Source organism: Electrona antarctica (assembly GCF_951216825.1).
Source record: "Electrona antarctica genome assembly, chromosome: 19".
In the NCBI taxonomy this organism is placed as follows: Eukaryota; Metazoa; Chordata; class Actinopteri; order Myctophiformes; family Myctophidae; genus Electrona; species Electrona antarctica.
This window is the reverse complement of record NC_136800.1, coordinates 30241140-30253816: the sequence shown is the minus strand read 5'-3', so window position 1 is coordinate 30253816 and position 12677 is coordinate 30241140. Positions and strand designations below refer to the sequence as shown.

Below are 12677 nucleotides of genomic sequence, written 5' to 3'. Positions count from 1 at the left end.
AGTGAAACCTAGTAATACTGACTTGGTTTCTGCTATCAATTGTACTGAACGTTGCGCTGAACGTAATTATCAGAAAACGTCAATACGGTTGAATTTCTACAATGAATCTTTTGTTCCCTTCTGGTTCATGGAATTCTGCACAGAGGGAATCAATGTCTTGTCTTCTGGTTTAACTTAGCAAAACAGATGGTTCATACAGATGTCACTCATAAACCAATTTTCCTCTCTTATTATTATGAAATGTGTTCAAAAAACAAAACATTAGAATATAAAGTGTTTTGCGTGGAGTATCAGAATCGGATTCCATCAAACTGAATGTCCTTGTCCTTGTGGTTGGCTTTCAGATCTACGTCAGGACGGGGATTTACCACGGTGGGGAGCAGCTGTGTGACAACGTCAACACTCAGCGCGTGCCTTGCTCCAACCCCAGGTATGTTGCCGTTGAGCCCAGCCTCATTTATGTCTTCAAGTAGAGGTTCACCGATACAATTATTTTTCTATACCGATTATTACACCTGCAAGTTGAGTATTTGTCGATATCGAGTACTTATCCGATACCAATGTGTAATTAAAAAAATAATCAAGGACACTGGTTCTCAAAGTGCGTCCGTCAGTGTTCTTTGAGTGGGTTTCAAATTGAACCCTCACAGGTGTAACAAAATGGACCCTGGTCCATTAGGTAACATTTGTACATTCTCAGTTATGGTTATGATATAAAAATGTTTGAGGACCATTCTGTTCTAGGAATAAATACATATTCAATTAATAATAGTTAGATTGCAGCTCCAAGTTAGTTAAGAGTATAAAACCGTAGCATTGAAGAATTACAAAAATTACTATTTTAAAAAGAAATATCATGCGATTAATTGCATGGTACTTGAATGGCATAGACTGGCTGATACCGATGCCAGCATTTTTCACTCTATTGGGCGCTTTTCCGATAATGGTATCTGTAGAACAACTCTGTCTTTAAGCCTCCGCCATCTTCGTGACCGTCTCTCAGGTGTGATATTGTGTTTTTGTGTTGGCAGGTGGAACGAGTGGCTGAACTACGACATGTACATTCCAGACATCCCCTGTGCAGCCCGCCTCTGCCTCTCCATCTGCTCTGTGAAGGGCAGGAAAGGAGCAAAAGAGGTGAGACCAGACAAGTAGCTCTATCAGGGGTAAACTGGACACCAAGGTTTGCCCTATTGCCGGCCTGGGGCTAGTAAAAAATAAATAAGTAAAGTGGGTTTTTTTGTCCCAGGGGCTTGGAAGCAACCTCCCTTTCTTCACTATTCACACAATCTAAAGTACTGTATATGTCAATGAACACGATTGAACGTCCTTGCAGCTCTGTTCAGAGCACCCTCTCTACAGTATATATCTCTTCCTTGCTCTCTATCATTCTGACTATTCAATAGAAAGTACTGGTATGTTTTGTCCACCTACTTTGCCTACTGAGTTTGGTGAATGTGTTTCTATGGTAATAGAAACACACTGTTGATTTTTGTTGTCCTAGAAAACTGCAGACAAGCATAATATAACATGAATACAGCAATTTCACTTCCCCCAAATTAAGTTCTGTAGCAGGACTCAGTTTTGTATGTTAACAGACTCCACTTTGTGCATTTATGTGCAGAGTGAGATTTTGAGATAAAGACGCTAGACAGTATTTGCACTAACATCATACATCAAACTGTATACAACCCCGATTCTACAAAAGTGCAGCATCGCTATAAAGAGTAGGCTAATGAAATAATGCTTGAAAAATACAAGCATTATTTATTTTGACAATTGGTATCGGGCATTGTCAGTAATTTCTTTGCATTTCAGTTTTTTGTCATATCTGCCCCATGCAACTCTTTTGTTTACAAAGCCTAAAAGCCACACAATTAAATTGTTCATTTCAATTTGTATGACAATCGTTGACAGCCCTATGCGCTGGGCTTTTGTTTTCCTTTTTTTCTTTTTCATCATTTTGAATCCATATGATGTGTCATTGGTGTGTGTCCCTTCCAGGAGCACTGTCCACTGGCCTGGGGCAACATCAACCTGTTTGACTACACACACACGCTGGTGTCGGGGAAGATGGCTCTGAACCTGTGGCCCGTCCCCCACGGCCTGGAGGACCTGCTCAACCCCATCGGCGTCACAGGCTCCAACCCCAACAAGGTCAGAGGTGGTTCTCAGACCCCCTGGTACCCACCCCACCCACCCCACTTTGAGAACCAATGTTTTTTTACAACCCCAACAATGTCCTGTTACAATTAGTACATAATCACCCGATTGCTAATTGTTTTTGTTTGAGATAATTGCAATTGTTTTTTTTGCATTATTGTCAGAATTGTTTTCCATTCATGAGTGTCAATTCAGCTGTTGAGAAATGTTCATACAATTTCAAACATTGTCAAAATTGGTGAAAATAGCAGACCTACAAGCTATGCTATTCGTTGTGAGATTGTAGAGCAGATGACCACATTAAAACAAACTTACCTGATAACCTTCTCATACGATTATTGGTTCTACCAGTCATTGGTACTTCTATTGAAGTTATTTGAATGTTTGTTTAAGAAGCCCAAAGACAAACAAATATAATTATTTTGTAATGCAATTTCAAGATCGTGACAGCCCTACAAACAGCTTAACCAGAAAAGTTGGCAATAGATTGTGGATGTCAGCACGCACGCACAGAGGTTGACATTAAAATTGATTAGCAAAATTATATGAACAGTTAACATAGCTGAAACAGCACAACAGTTATGAACAACCTCGGAGAACAAGTTTTCCAGTCTGTCTCTAATGCAGTGGTTCTCAAATCTCAATGTGAGGTCCGGGGTCTGCTATTTCTTTTTTTTCTTTTTTTACATTTTTTAAAAAGTGCTTTAAAATCTTCTCTTCTGTGGTGATCCCTGGCACAATGCCTTCTCAGATAGGGCTGAGCGGCTAAATATATATCAATTTGGCACAAAAGTTTGAGAACTACTGGTCTAATGGCTCTTTAGCACTACATAAACTAAGCGAACGGTGTAATAAAACATAATTCTTAGGTTCTGGGGGTTTCCATACGCTGCGGCTGGGTCGCAGATGAGCTTCAGATCTACAAGCTCACAAGACGTCATGTTGTGAGCTTGTAGATCTGTTATTCGTTTAGCTCAGTCGGTAGAGCACTCACCTCTTGACCACAAGATCACGGGCATCGCCAACTCGGCGAATGAGTAGCACTGCACTGCTTGGGTGTGGCAAGTCGTGCGGTAAGTACTGGGAGCTGATGATAGGTGTTGCGCTCAACCACAGCAATCCATCTCCCACGGGTCTAGCGCACTGCGAAACAGGGATGTACTCCTGTGCTCTGGCTGATACCGACAATAAGCCTGTCCGACTTACTTACTACTACTACTTATTAGTTTTATATAAAATGGTTCATTTATATAGCACCTTTTATGCAAAGCGCTTTACAATGTGCATTACATTCACACACACAAGACGGCAGAGGAAATCATGCAAGACACCAACCTGCTCTTCAGGAGCAATTCGGGGTTCAGTGTCTTGCTCAAGGACACTTTGAGTAACACAGTGGGAGCCTGGGATCTACCGTAATTTCCGGACTATAAAGCACACCTGAATATAAGCCACACCAGCTAAATTTAGGGGGGGAAAACAAATGTGTACATATACAGGCCGCACTGGACTATAAGCCACGACGCACAGCCAACCTCAGACTGCCAAGGCGATTTAAAGGCTGCACACACAGGACCGATATCCTGTTTTGGGCGTCCATCTTAATGCTAAATAAATAGCGGCAATGCTAGCGAGCTAAAATATAGCCATCCTTGCTCTAGAAAGCGCCAAGATTTCGAGTTATTCAGCTTTTTAGTCAGCCTGTATAATGGGATACGCTGGTCTAGGATCGCAAAAGAAGGAAAGGCCAAGCCAAAATAATAATGAAAAAATAGAAAGTATTACGCCAGAAGCAGTTGCTAGTTGGATTCCTTCTGGTGGAACGTTACGTTACAAGCAGTAAGTCTAAGGACTGGCCATAGAGATAGATTTAGAAGGTCCTCTAGTTCGCTGTAAAAATCCATAGATTAGCCGCACCGTTGTATAGGCCGCAGGGTTCAAAGCATGGGGAAAAAGTAGCGGCTTATAGTCCGGAAATTACGGTAACCGGAAACCTTCCGGCTACTCTCTTCTTCCTCCTGATCCACTGATGTGATATACCTGGAACGTTTCTGGTTATGGAAGGTTCTTGGTTACCCTTTGTAGTGGAAAAAAGCCATAACATGGACCACAGTGGGAAGCCACAAGGTTTCACATTTCTGAGAGTCACCTCATTAGCCTCCAGCTAAGCTTGTTCTCATCCCACTTATAAATGATTCACTGGTACAGTACATGGCCCTCTGTGCCATGTACGTACATGTACCATTATTTTGTGGTTCTCCAACTTTAATTTCAATTTCAATCGGTTTGGTTACCGGTATTTATTTTGTTCTGCATAATGCACGTTTTGTTGAGAGTGTCTACTGTTGTATACTATTTTTCATTATTGATGGTGTTCCTTCTTTGTGTGGTGTCTTTAGCCTGTACCTACAGTGCTTTTCTTGCCCTGTAACTGTATCTTAACTGCTGTGCTGCCTCTGGAGACTGAATTTCCGTCTTGGGGTCAAGAAGTTATTTTCTTAACTTTCCTTTCAAACATCCAGGAAACGCCCTGTCTGGAGCTAGAGTTCGACTTCTTCAGCTGTCCTGTCAAGTTCCCTGACATGGCGACCATCGAAGATCATGCAAACTGGAACATCTCCAGGGAGCTGGGCTTCAATTACAGCCACACCGGTTTGGTAAGGCCTAGCAAACGTGTGTGTTTTGGGTGTGTGCGTTTCCATCATAACATAAGGTGTGTGTGTGGGGTATGCGTACGCACACATATGCATGTGTGTGAGCATACCTTTACAGATAATTCATTACAATTTTGGCATTTTAGCAGACACTTTTATCCAGAGCGTCTTAGAGTATATTTCATGACTCCTTATTCAACCGATGACCGGGTATATTGTAAGTAAACAGTGCAAAGAAACTAGGACACCAGGTAAACATCAAACCTAGCACCTAAACAACATGGTGTCTAAATAGCAACCCACATGAAACTCTGTTCTAATTATAATATTGGCAAAGATGATTCATTTGTTGTGGTGTTATTTTTCCAGAGTAACAGATTGGCGCGTGACAACCCTCTGACGGACAGTGACAATGAACAGCTCCGTCTGATTTGTAACAGAGACCCTCTGTCTGAAATCACAGAGCAGGAGAAAGACTTCCTATGGAGACACAGGTATAGTATGGCTGTCTGCTTGTTGAACACTGAGCACTACATCCATTTCTCCTCTATGACAATTTAAATACATGCATTAAAAGGTCATTATAAATATGGAAACTATTCTGATTTTCATTGCGTCTTTGAACAATTTGTTAAAATAATCTCTTTGCTCTCTGTTGCTACTACTACGGTTTAACTTGTGTTTACCCATTTTGGACTGAGGCCGATTCTAAAAACGCCTTCTAAAAAGTTTTCTGAAAAACTTCAAATATTTATATAGCAGCGTAAAAAATAAATACATTTTTAATACAGTACAGAACCCCAAGAGGGGTTCCCGTCCAGAATGGGTTGAAGTTTGATTTCAGTAAATAAAGATAAAACATGGAGGTACATTGTTGAATTGAATATCAGTGTTGTAACACTTTTAAGCCATATTACTCCTCTGTTATAGGCTGATCAAACTGTTTTAACTTACAATTGCTCATCCAAATAATCTATACAAAGTGAAATTGTGCAGACATGCTTTCATGTAGATGTTTGTATTTTCCATCAACTATTTAACCCATTTTGGGCGGGAACCCCTTTTGGTGTTTTAAACATTATGTTATAATTTAGCTATTGAAAAATAGCAGATCTACAAGCTCATAGCTACGAGCTTGTAGGTCTGCTATTTTTGAAAAATCGTGAATTTTTATTTCAGAAAACTGGAGGATTTAGAAGATTTCTTTTAAATTTCAAGGTCAGGCCTAAATGGGTTAATCTCTTCATGTCTTATTTCAGACACTACTGTGTCAATATACCAGAGATTCTTCCCAAGATCCTCCTGGCGGTGAAATGGAACTCCAGAGATGAGGTTGCACAGGTGGGGCGTCTCACGTTTCTGCTACTGACACAGTTACATTGTTGTATGGCATTGCTCCGTCACGTTCATGTTAGACCAGGGGTCTTCAACAGGGGTCCCGGGACCCCTAGGTGGTCCTCAGAGATATTGCAGGGGGGGGGTGCCAACTCTTTGTGTGAAATAGGGACTTTATTTTTGAATTTTTATATTAACCACTTGAACCCTCACATCCCTATTCTGAGGGGAACATTAGTGGGAAATAGCAGATGTGCTATTTTTGGTGTAGAGGGAAGCAGACCAAGTACAGAGCCAAAGATCAAGTTTACAAAGTATTGATGGTTTAAGCCGTTTAAATGTCTGAAAACACATTTATCATGAATCCAATGTGTAGTGGGGGTCCCTGCTTCATCTCTCTCTCAGCTAAGGGGTCCTTGGCCTGACAAACACTGAAGACACCTCCCTGTGTTAGACATTACTTTACATTACCTTGATACCACTCCGATAACACTTTATTAGTAAACACTTTCTAATAGATTCTAAAGTAGAGTCCCGACGGTTGTGCGCTTTTAGAACTGCTATGTTTGCGGTTGCATACCGTATTGTATATAGGGTTAATATACAATCCTAGTCATTCTGTTCATTCTAACCAGTTGTGTTTTGTTTTATGTCCAGATGTACTGCCTTCTGAAGGACTGGCCTGCCATTAAGCCAGAGCTCGCCATGGAGCTGCTGGATTGTAACTTCCCCGACCCCATGATCAGAGAGTTTGCTGTGAAGTGCCTTGAGAAATACCTAACGGACGACAGACTCTCACAGTTCCTCATTCAGCTGGTTCAGGTGTGGGACAGGTTGCACCGTTACAACATGGCCTTCATTAACCCATTTCCACCCTTGAAAGCCCATAGTGTTACTACGTTGTTATACTGTGCATTTTAATCCGGGAAAGCATCTGTGCTATTTTAGATGTATATAGCAACATTAATTTTGTATTAAAAATATGTATTAACATTTTTCAGAAAACTTATATTGGGATTTAGAAGGCTTTAAATGGGTTAAAGCAAGTAAGCCACACAATGGATGAAATATTAATGATACAAAGCTTGTCCATTTAATAAGGGATGCACAACTTGGCATATATTATTGTATATATGAATAGTATTTATATTATTGGTCGTTTTTGCTTAGTGCTGTTTAGTTGGCTATTCCCTATGAATTAGTGCAATAAAAGATTTTGTTTCCAAAAATCTAATTGTATACAGTACATAAAAAAAAATGGTCAAAAGGTGTTTATGCAAGCATTGTGCTAGACATTGTGTTGTGTGCAGCCCTACCGCTAATGGCATTTCAAGTATGTTGCACAGACGCACGCTGATTTGTCCCTCATTGGCTTCAGTGTGTTGCATGTGAGCACAGCATTTTACAGCACATCCTTTGTTGCCTGTACCCAGGTCCTGAAGTACGAGCAGTATCTGGATAACCCGCTAGCACGCTTTCTGCTGAAGAAGGCTTTGACCAACCAGCGGATAGGACACTTCTTCTTCTGGCATTTAAAGTGAGTCAGTCAATGTCACATTCCGTAGCTGCGTAAGCAGCCATACGAGTTGTTTATGTTCATGTTGAAAAGGTCGGCTCGTGTGAATGTCATCCGACAATCTAGTTTCAGGTCCGGTTGAGCCCGTTGGAAGTGTCATTGCTCTGTGGAAAACGCTGACCTCAGTGTTTTTTAACACTGTGTGTTGTGAGGACGTAAATGCTCTCTCCTCCGTGCCTCCCTCTAGGCCTGCACCTTTTTGATTATTTTCTTAACGATTATGCCATTGATTACTTTTTCAATTCATCAAATTAATATTTTCTTATCTTTTATACACGAGATGAAATGACTTGAACGTGGTTAATCTATTAGTCGGATTAACCTCTTAAACCCCACGGTGTTGCACAAAATTAGCAAAAAATGGCTGATCTACAAGGTCACAACGGTCACATTGTGATTGCATAGCGCATTGTGAGCTTGTAGGTCTGCTATTTTTTTCTACAGAATTTAAGGGGCGCTAGCCCCTCCTATATTCAGCTATAGTGTAACATTAAATGCCATTGACAATGAATGGAGAATTTATGTCATATGTGTCTGAGCAAATCGATATGTTGCGTCATGATGATGTAGAATGATAAGAGCTTCACACAGGTGTAAATTATTTTTCTATTTCATTTTTATTAAAATCGATTCTCCAAATCATCAATCGATTTGAATTTGATTGAATTGTTCCATGCAGGTCGGAGATGCACAACAAGACGGTGAGCCAGCGCTTCGGCCTGCTGCTGGAGTCGTACTGCCGGGCGTGTGGCATGTACCTGAAGCACCTGAGCAGACAGGTGGAGGCCATGGAGAAGCTCATCAACCTCACCGACCTGCTCAAGGCGGAGAAGAAGGACGAGGCCCACAAGGTTGACACACCACGCCACCACCACCCGTCACAAAACATTTACATGTCACCCCCACCTGAAATAAAATGTTGTTTGCTGGGGAGCCCTTGGAACTCCCTCAGACGACTGGAAGGTGTTTTTGTACACATTATTGTAAGCAATCTCGTACTGTGCGGAAATCCCTGCTCGAGCCAATGTCAAGTAAAAGTTTTATTTAGAGCTGCCAATGTCGATGTTCAGCGACAACAACTGCATATCGTCTCTGTCGGGTGGAAACCGTTACATTCCAGCATTCAAATTAAAAAACGGCTAAAACTGATGAGCTGTGCTGTGGTCTCTCAGGTCCAGATGAAGTTCCTGGTGGAGCAGATGAAAAGACCCGACTACATGGATGCACTACAGAGCTTCACCTCCCCCCTGAATCCTGCCCACCAGCTGGGAAACCTTCGGTACAACAAGCCACACACCACTTAAACCCCATACGTTTAACCACTTAATTCTTTCTCCCTCAACACCCCGATCTCTTCCGCAAAAATAGCAGATCTATAAGATCGTAGATGACCGTTTTCTGGATGTTAGGGTGTATGTGGTTAACCACAACATTATGTGTTTGCCTGCTCAGATGATCCTATAACCTTCTGCTTTGAACGGCAGTTTCTTTTTAAACCATATACAGTATGGCTAAACGAGTCCCTCAGGGCTCTATACTAGTGTATTTTCTGTTATTGTGGTGACTGTGTGACAACTTGGGAGCTTGTCGATGTGCTATTTTCAGCGAAAGCTTTCCCCACATATGGATGCTGTAGACCAGGAAGAAGAGCAGTAATAAGCTTTGGAAATACTAACCATGCACTCGGCAACCTTCAAGCACTTCTGTGCGGTGATTAACACCCCGATCGCCCGGGACGAAGTTCACCGTCCTTTCAATTAGTAACACCCCGCGCCCAGGACGAAGTTCACTGTCTTTTCAATTAGTAGCGCCCAGGACGAAGTTCACCGTCCTTTCAATTAGTAGCGCCCAGGACGAAGTTCACCGTCCTTTCAATTAGTAACACCCCGCGCCCAGGACGAAGTTCACTGTCTTTTCAATTAGTAGCGCCCAGGACGAAGTTCACCGTCCTTTCAATTAGTAGCGCCCAGGACGAAGTTCACCGTCCTTTCAATTAGTAACACCCAGCTCCCAGGACGAAGTTAAAAAAGACGGAGGTTATTGATATCAAAACCGATCGCATCATTTTTCTTTCTTACATTAATAATTGTAAGAAAGGATATATGATCCAACCTTATGAGACCTGCAAAATGTCCTTTGATATGTACGAAGCAGTGTCGCTTTTTGACAGAAAATTTAGATTTAGTTTCAGTCAATCTTTTGAATAAAATTCCATTTAGTTGAAGGCGCATTTTAGTCATCGATACAGATCCCATCATTGATCCTGTCGGGGCTTTTTCAGTTTTCTTTCAAAGGATTTATTTGTGCAACTCCCTTTGGTTTTGCGCGACAACCTTTTTTCCTGCCCTAACTCCCTCACCACATTGCATGGTGTGTGTTTCCAGCCTGGAGGAATGCAGGATGATGTCGTCGGCCAAGCGGCCACTGTGGCTCAACTGGGAGAACCCGGACATGATGTCAGAGCTACTCTTTCAAAGCAACGAGATCATCTTCAAAAACGGAGATGGTGAGCAAATCTCTCTCTCTGTCTCTCACACACCAGTGAACGTGGAAATCTGCTATTTTCACAGAAAATGTTGCCTTGGGACGCCAGGGTGAAAGTGGTTCATATAATAATATTAATAAAACTTTATTTGTATAGCACCTTTCATGACATGAAATGCAGCTCAAAGTGCTTTACAGAGCAATGGAGAAAAAATGAAAAGAAAAGCAAGGCATAAAACATTTAAATAATAGCAGTAATGCAATACAGTGAGGACATGAATAACAAGGAATTGAAAAGGTCAACTAAAAGCAAGAGTGTAGAAGTAGGTCTTGAGCTTTGCTTTAAAAATGTCTACATAGGCTGCCTGTCGAAGGTATAGTAGATATAGGTATATAACCACCAGCATTAACAATGGAACCATAAGAGATGAACAATGTTTGTCTGTGAACAGTTCAAATTATCCTGTCTCCTGTCATTAAGGTGTCATGCCTGGCCTCATACCTCATATCCAATATTTAACAGACATTAGGTTGTTTGACATAATGCATTCTAATATATATCGTCTCTCTGTCGGTTGGAACATAATATGGCCAAAACTGCTACTTTTCAGGATTCAAAAGCATCAGAAGTTGCAGATATGCTACTTCTGATGCTTTTGTGTGACACTGTAGTATGATCACGTAGGGCCTTAATTTACGGGGGGGAAAAACCCACAAAGTTAAAATATGGAGATGAGTTTCTGCCCGACATCAACGGTATCTACACTTTTGCACACGGTTCCTCAACCTGTTATCGACACTGCATTCTAACTGGAGCTACTCAGGGATTCTGCCGTTCCATAATCCATACATGATGACCCAACTGAGGACGTTTATAATGCATCACACACCTGATCAAAGAGCTGCTTATCATCTGAGACTTAACTGAACATGACCTCTCTTTTTTTCTCTCTCATTCTCTCCCTCTCCCCTCCCTCTCTGTGGCTCTCGCTTTCTCTCTCTCTCTCTCTCTCTCTCTCTCTCTCTCTCTCTCTCTCTCTCACCCGTCTCTCCCTTCATCTGTCTCTCCGTCCCTCTCCTCCAGATCTGAGGCAGGACATGCTGACGCTGCAGATCATTAGGATCATGGAGAACATCTGGCAGAACCAGGGGCTTGATCTCAGGTACCTGCTGCTGCCTCCTCTTCACACACTGACATGAATAGTGAATGGACCTCATAACCCCAGTGCACATTAATAAGCAGTTCTGCTATTCATTAAACATGAAGTCCATCGTCCTCTGCAGTCCACATAACTCCACTCAGGAAGAATAGCTCCTAGAGAGAGAGAGAGAGAGAGAGAGAGAGGCATGTGAAGAGGGTTATGTAAGTCAGTAGTTCACTAACCTTTTCCATGACCAAGGACCCCCCCCCAAATTGAAAGATATTTGGCAGCGAAGTTGAGCAAACCCCCATCTGAAAATGTGTGTTTGTACCAGTGACCCCCAGAAGGGCATTTCACTTTTCAAGTGTGGGTGTCCCTGGCACAAAACATTTTCAGATGAGAGGGTCCATGGCCAAATTTATATATCAACTTGACATGAAAAGGTTTGAGAACCTACATGACGTTGTCCATGGGCTCAGCGAAGAGACGTGTGTGTTGTAGAGTGTTATGTAGGTCACGCGCTCAGAGTACGTACACCTGGAGGGACAGGAGGCAGTTGGAGCACAATGATTGCAGTTTAATTATGTTTACAACAGACCTTCTGTCACGGGAGACTCTTTTTTTTTTTATGCTTAACGTCGGATCAGTGTAGAACGTCAAGAAAGCCAAGGCCCTGCCCTTGGTTTCTTGCTTACTAGGTGCATATTATCACTGGTGAAAACCGTGTATGTAGTTTCTATCGGGTAGAAACCTCTCATCTCTATATTCTAACCTTTTTATCACGTAAATGAATGCCCTACTTGAGAATATACTACAGCGTCACACAAAAGTAGCAGATCCATAAGCTCATGGCACGAAGCAACACGTTTTACACTTATTTGAATCGTGAAAAGTAACAGTTTTGGACATATGAGGTTTCCACCCGACTGAGACGATATGTTCTGTGCATTAATTGGCTGAGTTACCAGGCACCCCCCACAGGAGACATTTTGACATGTCATAAATGCTTAAATGCAGCTGACAGTAGTGACATGAATGTTTTATTGTCATATAGGTGTGTGCCAGAAGCACAGACCAACTCCTGCACAGTTATCAAGATGTCTGCTGTGAAGAAGTTACACACACACACACACACACACACACACACACACACACACTACCAAATATTCTCTTTGTGAAAAAAGTACTCTCACTCTTTGACTACACAGAGAAAAGAAAGACATCCAACATATAACTATCAGGCTAATTAGGTTCCCGACTTCCCGTGCGATTCTAACTTACCTACGTTGTTACACACTGCCAACGCACCCATACCCCTTTTAA

At 41.9% G+C, this 12677-nt stretch overlaps 1 protein-coding gene across 2 annotated transcripts in view; it reads left to right on the top strand.

The window, feature by feature from the left end:
- The window catches only part of LOC306912371 (phosphatidylinositol 4,5-bisphosphate 3-kinase catalytic subunit alpha isoform), a 29398-nt gene that overhangs the window by 7275 nt on the left and 9446 nt on the right, over positions 1-12677 (top strand). For both annotated transcript variants that reach the window (XM_079488543.1, XM_079488544.1), the window contains exons 6-17: positions 345-430; positions 1032-1137; positions 2005-2157; positions 4686-4820; positions 5187-5311; positions 6077-6158; positions 6810-6974; positions 7586-7689; positions 8408-8579; positions 8901-9007; positions 10113-10234; positions 11297-11375. In XM_079488543.1, the coding sequence (XP_079344669.1) occupies positions 345-430; positions 1032-1137; positions 2005-2157; positions 4686-4820; positions 5187-5311; positions 6077-6158; positions 6810-6974; positions 7586-7689; positions 8408-8579; positions 8901-9007; positions 10113-10234; positions 11297-11375 (1436 nt within the window). The remainder of the gene's footprint in view (positions 1-344; positions 431-1031; positions 1138-2004; positions 2158-4685; positions 4821-5186; positions 5312-6076; positions 6159-6809; positions 6975-7585; positions 7690-8407; positions 8580-8900; positions 9008-10112; positions 10235-11296; positions 11376-12677) is intronic.